Raw genomic sequence first — 25,359 nt, 5'->3', positions numbered from 1 at the left:
GCTCCTTGCCTTGAAGGCTCCCTGCCTTGTAGGCCCCTGCCTTGAAAGCCCCTGCTTTGAAGGCCCCTGTCTTGAAGACTCCCCGCCTTGAGGGCTCCCTTCTTTGAAGGTTCCCTTCTTTGAAGGCTCCCTGCCATGAAGGCTCCCTGCCTTGAAGGCCCCTGCCTTCAAGGCCCTCTGCCTTGAAGACCCCTGCCTTGAAGGTTCCCTGCCTTGAAGGCTCCCTGCCTTGATGGCTCCCCTCCTTGAAGGCTCCCTGCATTGAAGGCTCCCTGCCTTGAAGGTTCCCTGCCTTGAAGGCTCCCTGCCTTGATGGCTCCCCTCCTTGAAGGCTCCCTGCATTGAAGGCTCCCTGCCTTGAAGGCCCCCTGCCTTGAAGGCTCCCTGCATTGAAGGCTTCCTGCCTTGAAGGCTCCCTGCCTTGAAGGCCCCTTCCTTGAAGGCTCCCTACCTTGAAGGCTCTGCCTTGGAGGATCCCTTCCTTGAAGGTTCCCTGCCTTGACGGCTCCCTGCCTTGAAGGCTCCTTGCCTTGAAGGCTCCCTGCCTTGTAGGCCCCTGCCTTGAAAGCCCCTGCTTTGAAGGCCCCTGTCTTGAAGACTCCCCGCCTTGAGGGCTCCCTTCTTTGAAGGTTCCCTTCTTTGAAGACTCCCTGCCATGAAGGCTCCCTGCCTTGAAGGCCCCTGCCTTCAAGGCCCTCTGCCTTGAAGACCCCTGCCTTGAGGGGCCCCTGCCTTGAAGACTCCCCGCCTTGAAGGCTCCCTGCCTTGAAGGCTCCCTTCCTTAAGTCTCCCTGCCTTGAAGTCTCCCTGCCTTGAAGGTTCCCTGCCTTGAAGGCTCCCTGCCTTGAAGGCTCCTTGCCTTGAAGGCTCCCTGCCTTGAGGACTCCCTGCCTTGAAGGCTCTCTGTCTTGAAGGCTCCCTGCCTTGAAGGGGCTCCCTGCCTTGAAGGCCCCCTGCCTTGAAGGCTCCCTGCCTTGAAGGCTCCCTGCCTTGAAGGCTCCCTGCCTTGAAGGCCCCCTGCCTTGAAGGCTCCCTGCCTTGAAGGCTCCCTGCCTTGAAGGCTCCCTGCCTTGAAGGCTCCCTGCCTTGAAGGCTCTCTGCCTTGAAGGCTCCTTGCCTTGAAGGCTCCCTGCCTTGAGGACTCCCTGCCTTGAAGGCTCCCTGCCTTGAAGGCTCCCTGCCTTGAAGGTTCCCTGCCTTGAAGGCTCCCTGCCTTGAAGGCTCCTTGCCTTGAAGGCTCCCTGCCTTGAGGACTCCCTGCCTTGAAGGCTCTCTGTCTTGAAGGCTCCCTGCCTTGAAGGGGCTCCCTGCCTTGAAGGCCCCCTGCCTTGAAGGCTCCCTGCCTTGAAGGCTCCCTGCCTTGAAGGCTCCCTGCCTTCAAGGCTCCCTGCCTTCAAGGCCCCCTGCCTTGAAGGCTCCCTGCCTTGAAGGCTCCCTGCCTTGAAGGCTCCCTGCCTTGAAGGCTCCCTGCCTTGAAGGCCCCCTGCCTTGAAGGCTCCCTGCCTTGAAGGCTTCCTGCCTTGAAGGCTCCCTTCGTTAAAGGCTTATGCATATATATAGAAAATGAATTATATCTGAAAGTGGATAACATAAACACTATTATCCCGCACATAGGAGAAACAAGCTTTTGACGACGTTTCGGTCCAACTTGGACCATTAACTAGTCAGTGTGTGACTGGTTTATGGTTCAAATCGAACCGAAACGTCGTCATCAGTTCGTTTCTCTTTTGTGTGATTTATTGGCGTAGTTTTCCAGTCACTGTGTTACGACTTCTTATTCTTTGTGGATCAGATATTTTTTTTGACATTAATTTTGTACGTGATGATTTTTTGTGAGTTTGGAATCTATGACGGACATGTGTTGAGCTTAAAGAAGAAAAAGCTTGCGACGACATTTCGGTCCGACTCGGACCAATGAGAAAGTCACGCCGAAACGTCGTCGTAAGTGTTGTGTTTAAGTAATCTCGCTGAGGACGTTCTCAGCGGCTCCTGCCATCCTCAGAACGCTGTAGCGTTCATGAATAATAACAATGAATATGTTTGGATACTCACTTGGGGTCACGGCAGGTCGGTGAGGATTGGTCCTCTAAAATGACGACCAGATTTCTTGTTGCAGATTTGTGGTTGACCTGAGCGGAAGAGTGTGATTGGTCGTGTGGTCACGGGACCCCAGGTAGCGGAGATGGGCGAGCCGGGTCAAAGGTCAGTTCACCTGGTGGCTTGTGAGGGAGAGGACGTGGTGACCCCTGCAGCACCTGTGACAGCACATCCCCTCAGCATCATGCAGAAGAGTTTCTACGAGTCCTACCCGGCCCAACCTAACCCCTACGCTTCCTACTACGACACCACCTACAATAACGGTTACGGTTACGACGGCCAGTGCGGTCAATATTACAACGACTATGTGGATTACAGAGCCGCCTGCGGCCTGACTTCCAATATGGTACCGCAACACATGATGCAGGGGACGCAAGCAGACTACAGTTCCTGCATGACGCCGCCGCAGATGGGCTACTGCGAACCCACCTTCAGCAAGGAATACATGACGTGGGTCAGAGACCAACCTCGGTCGCAGGGAAGAAAGAGCCCAGAGATCATGCACAATGACGTGCCCACGCCCAGTCAGGGTCAAGTGCCGCCAGTGCCACAACAGCAGCAGAATCATGCCTCCCAGCAGCAGCAACAACAGACGGTGGTTCCACAGGGAGATCCAGCAGTTATTGCGCCCCCAAACCAACTCACTCCCATCTCGCTTCCTTCTATCAAGGGTAAGATATATATTAAATACTTCTTTTTGTGTTATTAAATTCCGGGGTCTACTCTGTTTCCTGCTCCTCCTGTCCTCTTCAATACTTTGGAAAAACTGGCCGCTCCCTTTCTGACAGACTTAAAGAACATAAATGATAAAACTAAATGATATTCTTTACGGATACAGACTGTAAGTGATGTTTTCTAATTGATTAAAGTTTGACTGAAATGGATAAAAATTATGTTTACTGAAGACGAATGCAAATTCAAACAATGCTGGGTATCAGCTCTACTAATTTGATGAATAAGACACGTGTAACACCTGGGTATTTTTATAAGAGATGCCTCGCCTGCCAGGGGATTTATCGGTCTAACAGAAACTTGAGAAAGGATATTTACATAGTAGCAAGCGATGAAGTAGTAGTAGTATTAGTAATAGTAGCAGGAGTAGTAGTAGTAATATCAATAGTAGTAGTAGTATGTAGTTGTTGTCACACCAGCGATGGTGGAACATGTACAATAATTAAAATGTTGGTAAATACTGTTGAGAAAGAGATTAATTGTGAGTGATTATTTAAAGCCTAAAATAAAGACTATTTTTGAGCTTAATAGGACCCTTAGCGTACGTTTATAACTACACTCATTAATTGTAAAACTAAATTAACAAAGAAATGTTACAGTATCACTGTTTGATTACAACAGGCAAGGCAGGTCCTATTTTATTTCAGGTATTTGTCTTTGGTATTTATTAAAAGTCAGTAGCATTTGATAAGATATTGTTACTTGGCACTTTGTTCACCTCTTGTATTTCCTTACCGACGTTATTAATATAATAAGATCACAATAAACAGGTGATATCAGAGTATGCAAAAGAACTACTGTGAAAGAATAGTGAAATTCTAAGCGCTTTCGTGACTTCTCACATTATCCTTGATAATGTGATAATATATATATATATATATATATATATATATATATATATATATATATGTGTGTGTGTGTGTGTGTGTGTGTGTGTGTGTGTGTGTGTGTGTGTGTGTGTGTGTGTGTGTGTGTGTGTGTGTGTGTGTGTGTGTGTGTGTGTGTGTGTGTGTGTGTGTGTGTGTGTGTGTGTCTAACGTAATTTTAAAGTTTCACAACTTTTTTGCTTCAATGACTACCAGTAAGATTTTTCCCCAACGCTTCTAGTACAAAATCTTGCACTCCATTGTCTTTCATGCCAACATTCACTGTTGTCTTGGTTAGGTTAGGTTAGGTTAGGTTAGGTTAGGTAAGGTTCGTCAGGAAACAGGACAAATGTTTCCTGACGCGGGTCTTAGTCAGATGATGACCCGCCTTTGGAGCTTTTGGTCATCTGACCGAGGCCTTCCGCTGGCTTACCGGTCCACCCCTTTAAAAATTATGGTCATTTATAACCTGTTGTCTTGGTGTCACGATATTGCCAAAAAAAATCACTCCCACAGCAGTGCCATCTTCTGATTTTACCTGTATCTAAATTAATGGGTTGATAATCTTACTTTATTTTCTCTTCCCACGATTAAAATTTTTCCATTTTCTTCACTGCACTTCATCGTGGGTTTAATGTAGTATATTGTATGTATGTATGTGTGTAGTGTCGTCTGAGAATAATGTATATAGTATCTACACTCTGAGTATAGTGCATATAGTGTGTACTCTGGGATTAGTGTACATATTGAGTATTCTAGAGTACAATCTGTCTCTCTCGCCTCTGAAACTGATTACTTTCTTTAAACCCAATGAACCACACTGAGTCTCGTTTCACAGCCTCTCTAATGAAATGCTATTATCTTTATTCCCTCACTGTAGAATTAACGTCCTCATTGACTCCTCACTGAAGCACTAAGGTCCTCAATGAAGCACTAAGATCCTCACTGATGCTCCAAGGTTCTCATTAGAACTGCAACGTCTTCACCGACTGTCCATCTTTTCCTCTCTCGTTAAGTTTCAATAATTCGTCTTTACTTTCTCTTAACTATTTCATTCATCGCTTTTCCTAGCCTTCTTTCATTCGCTCTTTTCCCTGCTCTTCTTTTCCATCACATTCATCTTTTTCCTTACCCTTCTTTCATTTACCTTCTTTCCTTCTATTATTTTCTGTCTCATTCGTTCTTTCCCCTCTACCTTCCCTCACTATGGCCCTCCCTGGCACCCTTTAGCTGACACCTGTTCAGCTGAGTTCCGGTTGATCCAGCGGAAGGTGTGAGGAGGGGGTGGGGGGGGCAGAGGCGAGGGGGCGAGGCGGATCATCAGTCAGCGGCACCACGGTGCCATTCTCTGGGACAGCGGAGCCGACTCTCTGGCACTCCATCACCCACACAGTCATCACCTGACACGCCTGCTACCAGTGCCATATTTTACACCAGGACGGAGTAGTGAGGGAGGGAGAGGGGTGGCATCCTTGTTACGGAGGGGAGAGGGAGGGAGAGGAGTGGCACCCTTGGCTCAGAGAGGGGTGGCACCCTTACTACGGAGAGGGGTGCCACCATTGCGGATTCCCTTTACATCGATTTCTCTTCTTTTGGAACGCGTGACACATAGGAGAAAACAATTTGATTATGTGGGAGGGGTTTATCAGACGCTTTTATGGGGTTTGGGTCAGGATCTCTGGGGAGTTTCACGGTGTTGCTTTATTATTTATGAACGTGTGCTGTGGCAGGGACGGAGGGTAGGATGCTGTGGCAGGGACGGAAGGTAGGATGCTGTGGCAGGGACGGAGGGTAGGATGCTGTGGCAGGGACGGAAGGTAGGATGCTGTGGCAGGGAGGAGGGTAGGATACTGTGGCAGGGACGGAGGGTAGGATACTGTGGCAGGGACGGAAGGAAGGATGCTGTGGCAGGGACAGAGGGTAGGATGCTGTGGCAGGGACGGAGGGTAGGATGCTGTGGCAGGGACGGAGGGTAGGATACTGTGGCAGGAACGGAAGGAAGGATGCTGTGGCAGGGACGGAGGGTACGATGCTGTGGCAGGGACGGAGGGTAAGATGCTGTGGCAGGGACGGAGGGTAGGATGCTGTGGTAGGGACGGAGAGTAGGATGCTGTGGCAGGAACGGAGGGAAGGATGCTGTGGCAGGGACGGAGGGTAGGATGCTGTGGCAGGGACGGAGGGTAGGATGCTGTGGCAGGGACGGAGGGTAGGATGCTGTGGCAGGGACGGAGGGTAGGATACTGTGGCAGGGACGGAGGGTAGGATGCTGTGGCAGGGATGGAGGGTAGGATGCTGTGGCAGGGACGGAGGGTAGGATGCTGTGGCAGGAACGGAGGGTAGGATGCTGTGGCAGGGACGGAGGGTATGATGCTGTGGCAGGGACGGAGGGTAGGATGCTGTGGCAGGGACGGATGGTAGGATGCTGTGGCAGGGACGGAGGGTAGGATGCTGTGGCAGGGACGGAGGGTAGGATGCTGTGGCAGGGACGGAGGGTAGGATGCTGTGGCAGAGACGGAGGGTAGGATGCTGTGGCAGGGACGGAGGGAAGGATGCTGTGGCAGGGACGGAGGGTAGGATGCTGTAGCAGAGACGGAGGGTAGGATGCTGTGGCAGAGACGGAGGGTAGGATGCTGTGGCAGGGACGGAGGGTAGGATGCTGTGGCAGGGACGGATGGTAGGATGCTGTGGCAGAGACGGAGGGTAGGATGCTGTAGCAGGGACGGAGGGTAGGATGCTTTGGCAGGGACGGAGGGTAGGATGCTGTGGCTGGAACGGAGGGAAGGTTGCTGTGGCAGGGACGAAGGGAAGGATGCTGTGGTAGGAACGAAGGGAAGGATGCTGTGGCAGAGACGGAGGGTAGGATGCTGTGGCAGGAACGGAGGGAAGGATGCTGTTGCAGGGACGGAGGGTAGGATGTTGTGGCAGGAACGGAGGGTAGGATGCTGTGGCAGGGACGGAAGGAAGCATGCTATGGCAGGGACGGAGGGTAGGATGCTGTAGCAGGGACGGAAGGAAGGATGCTGTGGCAGAGACGGAGGGTAGGATGCTGTGGCAGGGACGGAAGGAAGCATGCTATGGCAGGGACAGAGGGTAGGATGCTGTGGCAGGGACGGAAGGAAGGATGCTGTGGCAGGGGCGGAGGGAAGGACGCTGTGGCAGGGACGTAGGGAAGGATGCTGTGGCAGGGACGGAAGGAAGCATGCTATGGCAGGGACGGAGTCTAGGATATTGTGGCAGGGTCGGAAGGAAGGATGCTGTGGCAGAGACGGAGGGTAGGATGCTGTGGCAGGGACGGACGGAAGGATGCTGTGGCAGGGACGGAGGGAAGGATGCTGTGGCATGGACAGAGTGTAGGACGCTGTGACAGGGACGGAAGGAAGGATGCTGTGGCAGGGACGGAGGGAAGGATGCTGTGGCAGAGACGGAGGGTAGGATGCTGTGGCAGGGACGGAGGGAAGGATGCTGTGGTAGGGGTGGAGGGAAGGATGCTGTGGTAGGGATGGAGGGAGGGATGCTGTGGCAGAAATGCAGGGATGGATGATGTGGAAGGGATAGATGAAACGATGCTGTGGTGGAAACGGAGGGAAGGATGCTGTGGTAGGGATGGAGGGAAGGATACTGTGGCAGAGGTGGAGGGAAGGATGCCGCGGCAGGAATGCAGGGAATGATGCTGTGGTACGGATTTAGGGAAGAATGCTGTGGCAGGGATAGGGGGAAGGATGCTGTGGTAGGGGCGGAGGGAAGGATGCTGTGGTAGGGGCGGAGGGAAGGATGCTGTGGCAGGGACGGAGGGAAGGATGCTGTGGCAGAGACGGAGGGTAGGATGCTGTGGCAGGGACGGAGGGAAGGATGCTCTGGTAGGGGTGGAGGGAAGGATGCTGTGGTAGGGATGGAGGGAGGGATGCTGTGGCAGAAATGCAGGGATGGATGATGTGGAAGGGATAGATGAAACGATGCTGTGGTGGAAACGGAGGGAAGGATGCTGTGGTAGGGATGGAGGGAAGGATACTGTGGCAGAGGTGGAGGGAAGGATGCCGCGGCAGGAATGCAGGGAATGATGCTGTGGTACGGGTGGAGGAAAGAATGCTGTGGCAGGGATAGAGGGAAGGATGCTGTGGTAGGGATTGTTGGAAGAATGATGTGGTAGGGATGGAGGGAAGGATACTGTGGTAGGAGCGGAGGGAAGGATGCTGTGGTAGGAATGGAAGGAAGGATGCTGTGGCAAGAATGCAGGGAAGGATGCTGTGGTAGGGAAGAAAGGAAGGATGCTGTGATAGGGGCGGAGGGAAGGATTGATGTAAGGGTGAACGAGACATTGAAAAAAAAAATATTTTTAAGGCGAAACCTTTATTACGACGTTTCGTCCACGACTGGACTTTATCGGTAATGCAAAAACAAAAATACACGAATATGTAGTGTATGATGACCCAGGAGGAACCCCTCATCTCCCGCACATGTATACTGTCACACACGCACACACACACACACACACACACACACACACACACACACACACACACACACACACACACACACACTCATCGCCTGCATCTTAAGTTCTCATCTGGGAGCAGTCTCTGCTGTGGCTTAGGGTGCGTTGAAGACTTTCCTTTTATTGTCTAAAGTCTTGTGCGAGAACCTGGCTTTTGGGGTACGTTTTGCTGAGAAAGGGCAGAGGGGGATAAGTTGGAGGGAGAAAGGAACGATGGTGAAAAGGAATAGGGAGGGTGGAGATAATGTTGGATTGGCAGAGAAGTGAAGGGAGATGAGAGATGTGAGGGAAAGAGGGGGATGTATGGGAGGTGGAGATGAAGACGCTGGTTGTGGAGGTGGAGAAGGGGTAGGTTGCAGAGGGAAGATCATAAGAACATAAGTACTGCAGCAGGCCCACTGGCCCATGCTAGGCAAGTCTAAGTCGCCTACTGGTCTAAGCTAGTCAGGTACAAGTCACATCCACTTAAGAAGGAAGGAGCAATGCATCAGACCCACAGGCCTAAGCCTGTCAGGTCTAACTCACACTCACCCACATTCACTCATGTATTTGCCTAACCTATTAAAAAGCTCACAATACGCTAAATGGATGGACAAGTTTGTCTGACCTCATTGATTATGTTACACTAGACCAGGTGTGAGCAGAGGAAGGAACTGATACCCGACATCTCTCAACCACACCTAACACCATCACAATTGCTTAATTTGTCGACTTGGCGGTTCTCTGAACCATTTCTCTGCATAGTTGCTAACACCACCGCCACCATACCTATCACTCATCACTGCACCATAATCGACTGCGACTAACATTACCACTAACCACCATCATCACTACCAGGGTCCAACCCCCGCGCCCACCACAATCACTACCACAATCTCCCTCCTCGCCACACCCACCCCCTTTCATCACCACTATTACCTCCACCATCACCACCACTATCCTCCCTCACCACTACCACTATTCTACCACGACCATCCCCCTCACCACCATCTCCATCACCACCACGCTGTTATAACACGGAGGGGGAGCCAGGGAAGTGTCCCAGGAATCTGACGAACGAACTGCTTGGGATCGGGAATGCGCCATGTGATCTCATTCCAATTCCCGATTATTACACTTATAGGAACGAGCGCTAAACCCGCAGGAACCACTCCTGGAAACAATGGGAGGCAATCAAATTCGATCCAATAAAAGGGAGGTAAGGTCCAATTCCATGGATCAAGAGCTCACTCACTAGCGTCGAGGCACTCTCCTCCTGGGTGTTTTCTCGTTCCAAATTATTATTGAGAGTTATTAACCGGAAGTTTCGATTATTTACACTAATTTTCACTGAATCCAATCTACGTAGATTATTCTTTTCTGAATTATTGCTCATTACAACACAATTATTTGATACACGTAAAGTTATATATTCTGTAATTTTTATTAAATCTAATTTCGGGGTCACTCTGCACTGGTGGCTCTCGCTCGAAGTGTTAATAAAAATAAAATACAATTAGTTTAATGTTGTTAGGTAAGACACATATGCAACAGTTAGGTATATTAATATCGAAACGTTTCGCCTACACAGTAGGCTTGGAAATATAAACACTTAAGTGGTATAAGAAAGAAGGAACACTGCAGCAGGCCTACTGGCCCATGCGAGGCACGTCCATGTCGCCTCCGGCTTAGACCAATGACCCACCTAGTCAGGTCACATCCAGTAAAGGAAGGGGCACGGCATCAGACGCGCTAGCCCCACACCTCTAACTTCTACAGCAGGCGTCTACACTATCCCCTGTGGGTTCTGTCCCAAGAAATATGTAGGCGAGACAGGCAGAGATCTTGCAGTCCGCCTGAATGAGCATCGAAATGCCTCTAACAGAGACGATGTAAGGTACGCCTGTGTCCTCCACAGAGACTCCACGGGGCATTTGATGAACTGGAATGAGGCACAACTCGTTCTCACCGAACCAGACCTCAGACGCCGACGGTGCCTAGAAGCCTCACTAATCGCCGTCACCGACACTATAGAACGCAACACTGGAAACTACAAAATTTCAAAAACATTGGCATACATGATACTTAAGCAGCACCAACCCAACAACACAGGAGTCACATGATTTCATCGTCTACCCGTCCTCATCATAGGTAGAGGTTGTTTTGATAAGGACCTGCCTCGCATGGGCCAGTAGGCCTTCTACAGTGTTCCTCCATTCTTATGTTCTTATGACATTCCTCAGGTCACGTGCGTCACACCTCACTCTCCGCCTATATATATATATATATATATATATATATATATATATATATATATATATATATATATATATATATATATATATATATATATATATATATATATATAATGTCTTTCTACCTCTGTATGTTAGAAGTGATCAAGGTCCCAGGACCGAAACGTTTTCTAATAAATATGTTATAGTGTTTGCTTACGTGTCTTTCTAAACCAACTTGTCGGTATTACCAAGGTTTATACCACACACACACACACACACACACACACACACACACACACACACACACATATATATATATATATATATATATATATATATATATATATATATATATATAGATATATATATATATATATATTTATATATATATATTTATATATATATATTTATATATATATACATATATATATATATATATATATATATATATATATATATATATATATATATATATATATATATATATATATATAATTACACGTTTTCTTAGTTTTCTCTGCATTAGGACTCAAGAAGTCACTCGTGGCGAAACGTTTCCTTTAATAAAAGTCCTGAACTGTACATAGTGTCTATTTCCACACATACGTACGTTTATTGATGCCAAATTCCGACTCAAAAACCTACTACAAGTCTATGGAAAGTTGGCGGAAATAAAACACACATCCCTTTCCATCTTCTATCTATCCCACACAAACCTTCTCTTTTTTCCCTCCCATTACATATACCCAAACATTCCACATATTTTACCCACCCACTACATTCACACACACATCCCCCGCTTTCTACTCTCTACATACACACAAACATCTTCCATCCCCCACTTCCTCTAGCCCTTCACTCACCAGGACAACATAAACATATATGTAAATGTAACTGTTCACAACAGTTCATAGGAAATATTAATACTGGTTTAGTATTTGCTGAAGTAGCGAGCTAGTGGAAACAGACGGCCACTTCAGTTATCCCAACATTACACACCACTTGCCTTTTCATCACACAATAACACTCGTAAATAAAGCAGAGTGTGGAGTTTGCGGCGGCGACGGTGGGGGCTGGACCGGACATCTGACCCGCCACAAAACCCTGGGGGACATGGACAAAATTAATTCCTGCTTCGATTTTGTCAATGGGCTGTGATGGATCACCCGGCGGAACTCCCGGCACCAGATGGAACTGTTTCTCGTGCTCTCCCTCTTTCTCTTTCTCCTGCTTCGTCTCATCTTGTTATTCTTCTTCATGCCTTGTTTTTCTTTCTTTCATGTATCTGTTCTTTCACACAATCAGTTTGTCTGTGCTTGCTTTCTACTGTTATGCTACTTTGATTTCTACCTGTTTTGAAAGTTGTCTGTTTCGTTATTTGTTCTCATTTACGCTGAACATTTTCCCTGCTTGTTACAAGTGTTTATACTTCTATTTAACTCACTTTCGTTTATTAGACTCTACGTTCATTTATTTTACTTGCACGTGCGTGATACTTGTCTCGTTTATATTTTATGTATTATCTACATGTTCTGATTAATTCCAATGCTTTACTTTGCCTCTTTAATTTCTCTCTGTATCATTTATTATGGGTTCTCATTTTCAAGCAATGTTTCGTACACACACACTCATACACACACACACACACTCACACACACACACACACACACACACACACACACACACACACACACACACACACACACACACACACACACACACACACACACACACACACACATATATATATATATATATATATATATATATATATATATATATATATATATATATATATATATATATATATATATATATATATATATATATTTCAGGAGGGGGGTGCGAGGGCTAAGGAAAGAAAATGTTGGAGGAAAGAGACAAAAGTGCAAGAGAGGACGAATGAAGAAGAGTTTGAATTTTTAATTCACTGGTAACAGCTAATCCATTTACCTATTTAATTTTCGATTACTTTATTTATATTGTACTTCTCTTTCTGTCTGGCTCACTCGTATATAAATCTCTCGTCTCAGCATAAATCTTTCGGTCCGTGTACCGACATGTCCTGTATCGTTGTTTCCCATCGTTTATACTTTCTTGCTATTGATATTTATATAAGTAATTTAATTTTATATTGATGTCCGATCTTGTTGTTAAGTAAAAGAACACAAATGCAACTAATGTGACATTTTGTAGCAAGGTTTCGCTCCCCAGCAGCTTCATCCTGGAGAGCGAAACGTTGCCACAATAAAATGTCACATTAGTTGTAATTGTATCCTTTTACTTAACATACTGTCGGCAATTCTACCAACATTAATACAACATGTCTGATCTTGTTTACTCTTTAGGTCTATTTATTTTCTCTCTGTTCTATATTCTCTTCTTGTGGGAAGGCAAAATACTGAGAGACAAGAAAGCATTATGTACAGGAACAGATATTTCTAGGGTGAGTGTGGAAGACCTGGCGTCTACCTGGTTCACGACAAGGCCTCCTGGTGGATCAATCAGGCTGTTCCACAAATAACCCGCACATAGAAGAGAGGAGCCTACGGCGATGTTTCGGTCCGACTTGGACCATTTACAAACGTCGTCGTGGGCTCCTCTCTTCTATATACAGGTTTTTAGACTCTATAACCCCACTCGGTACATCATCAGATGCAGCATTCTTCACCTGACCTCAGCCGGACTATAAATACTCGCGTTCCTTCCACCCCAGGTAGTTCTGTTTGTGACTTGAAAAAGCCCACTGTGTGGGCGAAACGTAGTCAATAAAGGATCACATTATACTGCATTTGTGTTTATATTGCCACTCTATATACAGGTTATTTGTGAACCGTTCCAGTCACGGTATTGTGCTTTTTTCGTTATTCAGGCTGTTACTGCTGGCCGCAAGTAGTCCAACATACGAACCACAGCCTGGCTGATCTGGTACTGATTGTATTGTATATCCTTCCTGAATCTGAATTTTTCCAACTTAAAACCATTGCTGCGAGTCCTAGACAGGACTCGCAGCAATGGTTTTAAGTTGGAAAAATTCAGATTCAGGGAGGATATAGGAAAGTACTGGTTTGGTAATAGAGTTGTGGATGAGTGGAACAAACTCCCGAGTACAGTTATAGAGGCCAGAACGTTGTGTAGCTTTAAAAATAGGTTGGATAAATACATGAGTGGATGTGGGTGAGTGTGAGTTGGACCTGATAGCTTGAGCTACCAGGTCGGTTGCCGTGTTCCTCCCTTAAGTCAATGTGACCTGACCTGACTAGGTTGGGTGCATTGGCTTAAGCCGGTAAGAGAACATCAAAATGGTATACAATACCGACAGGTTGTTAGGTAAGACACATATGCAACAGTTAGACAACTTTATTCCGAAACGTTTCGCCTACACAGTAGGCTTCTTCAGTCAAATACAGAAAGTAGGCAGGAACAGTAGAGATGTGAAGACGATGTAATCAGTCCATCACCCTTAAAGTCGTAGAATTTGAGGTTGTCAGTCCCTCGGCCTGGAGAAGTTCAGTTCCATCTTCAGATAGTTCCTGACTATGGAACTGAACTTCTCCAGGCCGAGGGACTGACAACCTCAAATTCTACGACTTTAAGGGTGATGGACTGATTACATCGTCTTCACATCTCTACTGTTCCTGCCTACTTTCTGTATTCGACTGAAGAAGCCTACTGTGTAGGCGAAACGTTTCGGAATAAAGTTGTCTAACTGTTGCATATGTGTCTTACCTAACAAGCCGGTAAGAGACTTGGACCTGCCTCGCATGGGCCAGTAGGCCTGCTGCAGTGTTCCTTCGTTCTTATGTTCTTATGTTCTTATGAAGGTCTGGGGAAGTGTCAGGGCCTTACCTAGTTGCTGGGCCAAACACAAGTTGGGAAAACATAGAGGCATAGCAGAGCAAGACTCAACGTTTCGCTCAAAGGTGAACTTTTAAATAACTTGAAAAGACGCATGTGCCAAGCATAGAGATGTTTCGCCCAGCTGAACTGAAGAAGTTCCTGATGGGAGAAACATTTCTCAATTGAACATGTGACTATATAACTATTATATGCATTTATAAGTACAAGTACTTTGTATAATATTATATATAACTTGAAAAAAAAATAACTCACTTCTCTGCTGTACAACAAATTACAATTTACTTTGTACACATTATTTTAATCCTACTTAAGATGTTTTTATAATGTTCTCTTTCAAGATTTACAAATAATATATATTCTGTGCACGCGTTGTTTACATTCAGTATTACAGATACAGCATTTGTACATGAGTGGATGAGTGGAACAAACTACCGAGTAGCGCCATTGAAGTGGACAGGTGCATGAGTGGATGAGTGGAACAAACTACCGAGTAGCGCCATTGAAGTGGACAGGTGCATGAGTGGATGAGTGGAACAAACTACCGAGTAGCACCATTGAAGTGGACAGGTGCATGAGTGGATGAGTGGAACAAACTACCGAGTAGCACCATTGAAGTGGACAGGTGCATGAGTGGATGAGTGGAACAAACTACCGAGTAGCGCCATTGAAGTGGACAGGTGCATGAGTGGATGAGTGGAACAAACTACCGAGTAGCACCATTGAAGTGGACAGGTGCATGAGTGGATGAGTGGAACAAACTACCGAGTAGCGCCATTGAAGTGGACAGGTGCATGAGTGGATGAGTGGAACAAACTACCGAGTAGCACCATTGAAGTGGACAGGTGCATGAGTGGATGAGTGGAACAAACTACCGAGTAGCGCCATTGAAGTGGACAGGTGCATGAGTGGATGAGTGGAACAAACTACCGAGTAGCACCATTGAAGTGGACAGGTGCATGAGTGGATGAGTGGAACAAACTACCGAGTAGCACCATTGAAGTGGACAGGTGCATGAGTGGATGAGTGGAACAAACTACCGAGTAGCGCCATTGAAGTGGACAGGTGCATGAGTGGATGAGTGGAACAAACTACCGAGTAGCGCCATTGATGTGGACAGGTGCATGAGTGGATGAGTGGAACAAACTACCGAGTAGCGCCATTGAAGTGGACAGGTGCATGAGTGGATGAGTGGAACAAACTACCGAGTAGCACCATTGAAGTGGACAGGTGCATGAGTGGATGAGTGGAACAAACTACCGAGTAGCACCATTGAAGTGGACAGGTGCATGAGTGGATGAGTGGAACAAACTACCGAGTAGCACCATTGAAGTGGACAGGTGCATGAGTGGATGAGTGGAACAAACTACCGAGTAGCACCATTGAAGTGGACAGGTGCATGAGTAGATGAGTGGAACAAACTACCGAGTAGCACCATTGAAGTGGACAGGTGCATGAGTGGATGAGTGGAACAAACTACCGAGTAGCACCATTGAAGTGGACAGGTGCATGAGTGGATGAGTGGAACAAACTACCGAGTAGCACCATTGAAGTGGACAGGTGCATGAGTGGATGAGTGGAACAAACTACCGAGTAGCGCCATTGAAGTGGACAGGTGCATGAGTGGATGAGTGGAACAAACTACCGAGTAGCGCCATTGAAGTGGACAGGTGCATGAGTGGATGAGTGGAACAAACTACCGAGTAGCACCATTGAAGTGGACAGGTGCATGAGTGGATGAGTGGAACAAACTACCGAGTAGCGCCATTGAAGTGGACAGGTGCATGAGTAGATGAGTGGAACAAACTACCGAGTAGCACCATTGAAGTGGACAGGTGCATGAGTGGATGAGTGGAACAAACTACCGAGTAGCGCCATTGAAGTGGACAGGTGCATGAGTGGATGAGTGGAACAAACTACCGAGTAGCACCATTGAAGTGGACAGGTGCATGAGTAGATGAGTGGAACAAACTACCGAGTAGCACCATTGAAGTGGACAGGTGCATGAGTGGATGAGTGGAACAAACTACCGAGTAGCGCCATTGAAGTGGACAGGTGCATGAGTGGATGAGTGGAACAAACTACCGAGTAGCACCATTGAAGTGGACAGGTGCATGAGTGGATGAGTGGAACAAACTACCGAGTAGCGCCATTGAAGTGGACAGGTGCATGAGTAGATGAGTGGAACAAACTACCGAGTAGCACCATTGAAGTGGACAGGTGCATGAGTGGATGAGTGGAACAAACTACCGAGTAGCGCCATTGAAGTGGACAGGTGCATGAGTGGATGAGTGGAACAAACTACCGAGTAGCACCATTGAAGTGGACAGGTGCATGAGTAGATGAGTGGAACAAACTACCGAGTAGCACCATTGAAGTGGACAGGTGCATGAGTGGATGAGTGGAACAAACTACCGAGTAGCGCCATTGAAGTGGACAGGTGCATGAGTGGATGAGTGGAACAAACTACCGAGTAGCACCATTGAAGTGGACAGGTGCATGAGTGGATGAGTGGAACAAACTACCGAGTAGCACCATTGAAGTGGACAGGTGCATGAGTGGATGAGTGGAACAAACTACCGAGTAGCACCATTGAAGTGGACAGGTGCATGAGTGGATGAGTGGAACAAACTACCGAGTAGCGCCATTGAAGTGGACAGGTGCATGAGTGGATGAGTGGAACAAACTACCGAGTAGCACCATTGAAGTGGACAGGTGCATGAGTAGATGAGTGGAACAAACTACCGAGTAGCACCATTGAAGTGGACAGGTGCATGAGTGGATGAGTGGAACAAACTACCGAGTAGCGCCATTGAAGTGGACAGGTGCATGAGTGGATGAGTGGAACAAACTACCGAGTAGCACCATTGAAGTGGACAGGTGCATGAGTGGATGAGTGGAACAAACTACCGAGTAGCGCCATTGAAGTGGACAGGTGCATGAGTAGATGAGTGGAACAAACTACCGAGTAGCACCATTGAAGTGGACAGGTGCATGAGTGGATGAGTGGAACAAACTACCGAGTAGCGCCATTGAAGTGGACAGGTGCATGAGTAGATGAGTGGAACAAACTACCGAGTAGCACCATTGAAGTGGACAGGTGCATGAGTGGATGAGTGGAACAAACTACCGAGTAGCGCCATTGAAGTGGACAGGTGCATGAGTGGATGAGTGGAACAAACTACCGAGTAGCACCATTGAAGTGGACAGGTGCATGAGTGGATGAGTGGAACAAACTACCGAGTAGCACCATTGAAGTGGACAGGTGCATGAGTGGATGAGTGGAACAAACTACCGAGTAGCGCCATTGAAGTGGACAGGTGCATGAGTGGATGAGTGGAACAAACTACCGAGTAGCGCCATTGAAGTGGACAGGTGCATGAGTGGATGAGTGGAACAAACTACCGAGTAGCACCATTGAAGTGGACAGGTGCATGAGTGGATGAGTGGAACAAACTACCGAGTAGCGCCATTGAAGTGGACAGGTGCATGAGTGGATGAGTGGAACAAACTACCGAGTAGCACCATTGAAGTGGACAGGTGCATGAGTGGATGAGTGGAACAAACTACCGAGTAGCACCATTGAAGTGGACAGGTGCATGAGTGGATGAGTGGAACAAACTACCGAGTAGCGCCATTGAAGTGGACAGGTGCATGAGTGGATGAGTGGAACAAACTACCGAGTAGCGCCATTGAAGTGGACAGGTGCATGAGTGGATGAGTGGAACAAACTACCGAGTAGCACCATTGAAGTGGACAGGTGCATGAGTGGATGAGTGGAACAAACTACCGAGTAGCGCCATTGAAGTGGACAGGTGCATGAGTGGATGAGTGGAACAAACTACCGAGTAGCACCATTGAAGTGGACAGGTGCATGAGTGGATGAGTGGAACAAACTACCGAGTAGCGCCATTGAAGTGGACAGGTGCATGAGTGGATGAGTGGAACAAACTACCGAGTAGCGCCATTGAAGTGGACAGGTGCATGAGTGGATGAGTGGAACAAACTACCGAGTAGCGCCATTGAAGTGGACAGGTGCATGAGTGGATGAGTGGAACAAACTACCGAGTAGCACTATTGAAGTGGACAGGTGCATGAGTGGATGAGTGGAACAAACTACCGAGTAGCGCCATTGAAGTGGACAGGTGCATGAGTGGATGAGTGGAACAAACTACCGAGTAGCGCCATTGATGTGGACAGGTGCATGAGTGGATGTGGATGGGTGTTAGATAGACCTGCCTAGCATGGATCAGTAGGCCCGATTCTGTGCTCCTTCTTAAATTCTTATTTGATGTAGCTCTTCTTATAAAGTTCCAAGATACAAGGGTAGCTCACTTCCGTCTCGTGAGGGCCAGGGATGCGCCTTGATGCCGGTAAAGGAATCCTGATCCACAGAACTGGGCTTATGGTGCCTTTCCATGTACTGAACCTGATTATCTTCTTGGGTAATAATAATAATAATAATAATAATAATAATAATAATAATAATAATAATAATAATAATCTCTCAGTGTACTTATCGCGTCCCTGCATTTCATTGGAGGTAATATGCACCGTGTACCAAAATTCTTACTTTTATTTGGAATGATTTCAACGTGCATGTTCGGAACAAATTCCCCCAGAATTTTCCAGGTGTAAATTTTGATGTACCTTTCTCGCCTACGTTCCAAGAAGAACAAACAGTTCACGAGACTTTCGTGAGTTCCCGGTGGTTCAGATGCTTGATTGAATTTATATGGGAGCGAAAGTTCTCTGATGAACATTTTTCCAATTCTAAAAATTACGTAATATAGCTTAACTTAAGCCTACTTAACCTATCCAAAAATCATTCTAGCCTTAGTATTATTCGTCATCTTTGAAATATATTCATTTTGAGTTTTTTTATGGATGATTTTTCGCTATTATGAAAGCAGTACATTCTTGCCTTGATTGGTAGAACGTTCGTTGCTGAATAAGTCAAATGGACAAGTTTTTAGCTATAAATCAAAAGATATAACAATGGGATTCGTTCCAAAAAATAAGCTGAAATCAGTATGAGGAAATATTCGCAGCATCACTGATTTGTTAATGTTGCATTCTATTTAGCTAATTTTTTCCATTGCTCTATCATGGAACTCAACTGGGATCACTTATACATACATATACCGAGAGACACCGTCAGGAATCTCGCTTAAATATATCTAACAGTTGTAAATGAAGAAATGGAGAGAAAACTGAGTAAAATAGGTTGTGGAGTTTGGTGGCGGCGGAGGCTGGCCACCAGGTGACGCGGCTTGGTCAGGTTGTGTCAACAGTCAATGTTTAAACTCGACCGACACACTGCTCACTAAAACAACCTCCTCATACCCACTGTTTAACGTTTTATTTGCCAGCTGCACGCCAAAATATCATACTTTTAACTGAGTTTTATAGCCATTTGCGTTTCGATTGGATACATAATGAGCTTGAGGTACAAGGCTCATCTAATGCTTCAGAAAATCCCGTTTAGTTGTCAGAGACTGCAGAGTCATGAACGAAGCCAATGATAGGGATTCGAACTGCTCATTTCGCTTTTTGCTTATCTTAGTGCCATTATTTACTCCTAATCCACCAGCACGGCTTCAAAGGCTACCGCTAAGTAAAGACAAAGAAAAAATCCCGCGGCTGTCATGCAACCTTCCGCTATTTTGTGTGATGGTAGGATTTTCTTCCCCTGAGTGACAGTATTAAGATGCTTCGTGCTGGTCTGTGGTACACGCTTTCCTAGTGGCCACAATCTTAGTCTCTTCGTTTACATTTTCGGAACATTCTTTATATGATGAATTTAAAAAAAAGAGCTTGTCTACGTTGTGATAGTTGCAAAAATTCATGCCTTTTCAGCCTTTTTTTTTATTTTATAACTCAAAGAAATATCAGCAAATGATTTCGTGAATATGATGACTATATTAGCCTTGACGACATTACTGAGGCTACACTATTAAAAGACTCACGGTGAAGACACCATAATTGATCTTCCATGCAAAATCCAGGACAAAAATCATTCAGCCTACAACATACAGAGAAAGAGAGAGAGAGAGAGAGAGAGAGAGAGAGAGAGAGAGAGAGAGAGAGAGAGAGAGAGAGAAACATGAGAACCACTTTAGCTCTGTATCCTCTTCCTCTCATCCCCACCTCAAACACCACCAGCACCACCACCCCCGCCACACAAGACCTTCCCCCTCCGTTACTCTAAAGGCCCACCCCTACACACCACTCACTAAACATCACTCTTACACTCCACCCCAACACACACTTTCCACCCTTAATATGTCACCCACTTGAGGTCAGACTGAGTGTAACCACCCGTTGTATTGCTTGAGGGTAGAGTGCTTCCAGGCACTTGCTTGAGGGTAGAGTGCTTCCAGGCACTTACTTGAGGGTAGAGTGCTTCCAGGCACTTACTTGAGGGTAGAGTGCTTCCAGGCACTTACTTGAGGGTAGAGTGCTTCCAGGCACTTACTTGAGGGTAGAGTGCTTCCAGGCACTTACTTGAGGGTAGAGTGCTTCCAGGCACTTACTTGAGGGTAGAGTGCTTCCAGGCACTTACTTGAGGGTAAAGTGCTTCCAGGCACTTACTTGAGGGTAGAGTGCTTCCAGGCACTTACTTGAGGGTAGAGTGCTTCCAGGCACTTACTTGAGGGTAGAGTGCTTCCAGGCACTTACTTGAGGGTAGAGTGCTTCCAGGCACTTACTTGAGGGTAGAGTGCTTCCAGGCACTTACTTGAGGGTAGAGTGCTTCCAGGCACTTACTTGAGGGTAGAGTGCTTCCAGGCACTTACTTGAGGGTAGAGTGCTTCCAGGCACTTACTTGAGGGTAGAGTGCTTCCAGGCACTTACTTGAGGGTAGAGTGCTTCCAGGCACTTACTTGAGGGTAGAGTGCTTCCAGGCACTTACTTGAGGGTAAAGTGCTTCCAGGCACTTACTTGAGAGTAGAGTGCTTCCAGGCACTTACTTGAGGGTAAAGTGCTTCCAGGCACTTACTTGAGGGTAGAGTGCTTCCAGGCACTTACTCATATCACCTAGGGAAAGAAAAGCTTTCAAGGAGAACCAGAGCTTAAATAATGTTATTATACTCATTGGAAAGTGCTAAATCCGTAGGAATTATACAGCACTCAGAGAATGAGGCTACTCAGGCTTAATCCGAGGGACAGGAGGATAACTCTAATCCCTTGAATCAAGAGACCTTCACCAGCATCAATCCTCTCCCAGTGAAGGTGTAAAGGTGACTGGTTGTTTGTGGTTGGCATAAACCTTGGTACATTATACCATCAAGTGGTTAAAGACACGTGGGCAAACACTAAGACATATTTATTAGAAAACGTTTCGGTTTTGGCGTATAAGACGGTTTCAACGAACGCTGTACACAGGCGTTGTTTTGCTCGTCACGGCGGCAGGTGGACTAATGCTCGCTAAGTCTCAGCTGTAAGGACCTTTCAGTTTCGCCTACTTACTTATTGTCACACTAACCACAAGTTATGACATTTTATTACTATTACAATCAGGACAGAGCTCTAAACCCACAAGGGTCATGCAGCTCTGACAGGTTATGACAAAGACTCCATCACTGGTGACTGGGATTGTTCTCTTATTAAATCCTTAATAAAGGATGTTTCCTATACAGGTTTAGCACTTCCTCGCGATAACAGTAATTATGTAAGACAATATGCATTTCTTTGAGAAGACGTTTCGTTCACTAGGGAGCATTATCAATTCCGGGAAATGATAATGCTCCCGGTGGACGAAAAGTCTTCTCAATAAAATGCTATAACTACGAAGCGTGTCTTATTAACGTAATTTTCGGTATACTTTAGCACTGATAATGAACAAATGAATGACGACTCACAGGTAAGACCCACAAGGAGTGAGGGGAAAGTGAGGACAGACGAAGAATGGCTCTAGAGAGGACCATCTTGACTCGTAGAAAGACGGGGCCAGCGGCAGAGCTTTGTAAGGCAGATGTAGAACAACGTAGAAAAGCAGGACACTCGCCTGAGTCTGTCTTGCTAGTGTAGCACTAACAATAATTTTCCACTACTCATTATCTCTTTCTCTCAGCCAATTTGTATATACGAATATAGACTGAAGATGAATCATCTGTCAGTTATTATTTGATGATTACTTAATGCTGTGCTTGAGTGTCCATCACAAGCGTTACTTGTGAGTAATGGAGTGTCCATCACCAGCATTGTTTGTGAATGATGGAGTGTCTGTTACGAGCGTTGTTTGTGAGTGATGGAGTAGTGTTCATCACTAGCGTTGTTTGTGAGTGATGAAGGAGTGTCCATCACTAGCGTTGTTTATGGGTGATGAAGGAGTGTCCATTATCAGCGTTGCTTGTGAGTGATGGAGGAGTGTCCATCACCAGCACTGCTTGATGGAGGTTTACAGGACGACATGTATAAGTTAACATAAATGGATACGGTATGAGTAAACGTGAGCGATTTAGGTAGAGTATATCCGATGTTATTAATAATAATCTCTCCACAGAGTACGAGGTGACCAGCGAAGGTGGAGGCGGGGGTATGAACGGCGGTTCTAGCGGTCAAGGAGGAGGTCCTACGAAGCGTGCCCGCACCGCGTACACTTCAGCCCAGCTGGTCGAGTTGGAGAAAGAATTCCACTTCAACCGCTACCTTTGTCGCCCCAGGAGGATCGAGATGGCTGTACAACTCAGCCTCTCGGAGCGGCAGATCAAGATTTGGTTTCAGAACCGCCGGATGAAGTACAAAAAGGATCAGAAGACAAAAGGAGGGCGAGAGAAGAGCCCGAGTTCTCCATGCTCGTCTCCAGCTACTTCGATGCCGCCTATGTCTCCTTCAGGAGAGACCACCAACCTTTCTAGCCAGTGCCTCATCAGTGCCTGCCACGGTGCTGGCATCCAGCATGCTTCACGTCCCCAGCAGATGCATGACTCTCACAATTACCTAGCAGGAAACACCTACAGCGGGCCTACTCAGCACCAGAGGCCTGGAATGGTCCAGTCCATGTCGGGATCCCATGGACACGTCCCGCACTGCATGGGCCCTCCGGCATTTTCCCCTGCTGTTAGCATGCATGAGATGCGGCCCGTATCGCTAACGAAGACGGGGCAGCAGCATCAGCAGCAACATCAGCAACAGCACCATATGAGAGACGCCCATCACCCTGTTCACATGAATTGCCTGCCGCCGCCCCTGACACGGTTTCCATCACTCCAATCTCCTGCTGCCCACTGCATGAACCACGAAACCAAAAAGACGACAGGGTGGGTCGTGCCTCCCACTTCGTCTATGAATAGTCTGGCTAGCTTTCCCTCGCCGCCCCACGATAGCGAGGATAAGTTTGTATCACTCTGATGCTCTATAAATGAGTGAGGTCAATAAGAGGCTCCACAAACTGGTGTTGTCGCTCTGCCAGGATCAACGAACTGGTGTCATCCTCTTTTGAGGGTTCACGAACGGGAATCGTTAGAGGAGTGATCCGAGGACTGTTACTGTGCCTTGGAGCGTCGATTGACCCTACAAGACGAACTACAACAGTAGGAAACCCAACGCAAGATGACCCTGAAAGATGACCCACACATGATAACCAAGAGGGATAACCCTACACATGTGACTTCAAAGGTTGTCCCCATGGAATGAAGTCCTAGAAAGACATTACTTCCCCAGAGGCTCGAGTAAAATTATAATATATTTTAGCATATTTCTAAGACGTTTCCAGGTAAACTATACCCGAATTATCACTTGTGATTAATGATAGGTTTTCTAGCTCGTAATGTTTCATCAGTCTTTAGATAGATATTAAACAGAAGATTGTTACATGTCGTTTACTTTTAACTTTCCTAATGTTGACATTGACGCATTTGATTGATGATTGATCGATTCCTTTGATTTATTGAATAACATTTGTTCCTTTGTTCTATTATTATATAATATCAAACAAAATTTTATTAACAATTTCACATAATTTCATTAACAATTTCACGGGAAAGTGCTAAGTCCGTACGGGTCGTACGCCTCCTGTGAGAAAGAACGGCAATCAGGTTAGATTCAAAAATAAGATTTGGCTCAATTCCATGGATCAAGAGGGATGTATATACACAGTTAATTGTTCATATCATTATATACACCGAGATACCCGTCTCGGTGTATATACTAATAGGAACACTTAACTGTGTATAAATTCTGTTATTGTGATTATTATTGCTAATATTTTTAATTATAATTTTTATTACAGTTTTCAAAAAATAAGGGCTAAATCTGTATGGATCATGCTGCAATATATATATTATATATATATATATATATATATATATATATATATATATATATATATATATATATATATATATATATATATATACAGCAATAGATATACCGAAAATTACAAACCTCAGTTTATATACCAGAGAGATATTCACCCTGGTGTATACAGACTGAGATACAAACCGGGATATGTACCAAGAAACACATCTCTCAATGTATATACGCTAAGAAATACATATTTGTTAGTGATACCTTGAGGGATTTACTCCTCGATGTACATACACAGAGGTACACTTTTGTCGGAGTATATACACTGACAGCTAATCACCTCGTTGTATACATATATTGCAATTCACACCTCTCGGTGTATATGCACTGACAAATGCACACCTTTCGCTGTATATACACCGAGTGTGTGTATTAGGGGGAATCGGGGGTAGCAGCAGCTGTCAACAGAAGGGTGGAGACGACAGGACCTACCCTTCCCTCTGGGCCAACAGCCGCGGGCTCCGACACTCGCTCTCAGTCGCCGATAAATACATCAGTTACCCCTGAAGCCGGTGACGAGCAGCCAGGGGCACAGATGACAGCCAGTTGTATTCAAAGGTTTACAGAGAGCTCGCAGTAATGTGCGTAATGCTCGCCTATTCACACATTTTTTCCCAGATAACATCGCACCCCTCCATATAGTTTTGGCGCTGATAATCCAGCTGCTGCTCCATATGTCTTAAATGTAAGGCAGATATCATGCCTCGATGTTGATTTGGACGTAATATTTTTAGCGAGTTTCAAGGGAGGTGTAAGATAGTGGGTAGAGTGTGTTAGATGCTATAAA

General features: G+C 46.2%; 1 protein-coding gene across 1 annotated transcript; it reads left to right on the top strand.

Annotated features, from left to right (window-relative positions):
- The first annotated feature begins 2,130 nt into the window (after positions 1–2,130).
- Positions 2,131–24,477, top strand: LOC128691410 (homeobox protein Hox-B3-like). Its single transcript, XM_053780278.2, has 2 exons — positions 2,131–2,768; positions 22,768–24,477. Exons 1-2 carry the CDS (start codon positions 2,183–2,185, stop codon positions 23,613–23,615), a joined length of 1,434 nt encoding a protein of 477 aa, XP_053636253.1. The 5' UTR covers positions 2,131–2,182; the 3' UTR covers positions 23,616–24,477.
- The last annotated feature ends 882 nt before the right edge of the window (positions 24,478–25,359 follow it).

This window comes from Cherax quadricarinatus, chromosome 36 (genome assembly GCF_038502225.1).
Source record: "Cherax quadricarinatus isolate ZL_2023a chromosome 36, ASM3850222v1, whole genome shotgun sequence".
Classification (NCBI taxonomy): domain Eukaryota; kingdom Metazoa; phylum Arthropoda; class Malacostraca; order Decapoda; family Parastacidae; genus Cherax; species Cherax quadricarinatus.
This window is presented reverse-complemented; position numbering and strand designations above follow the sequence as displayed.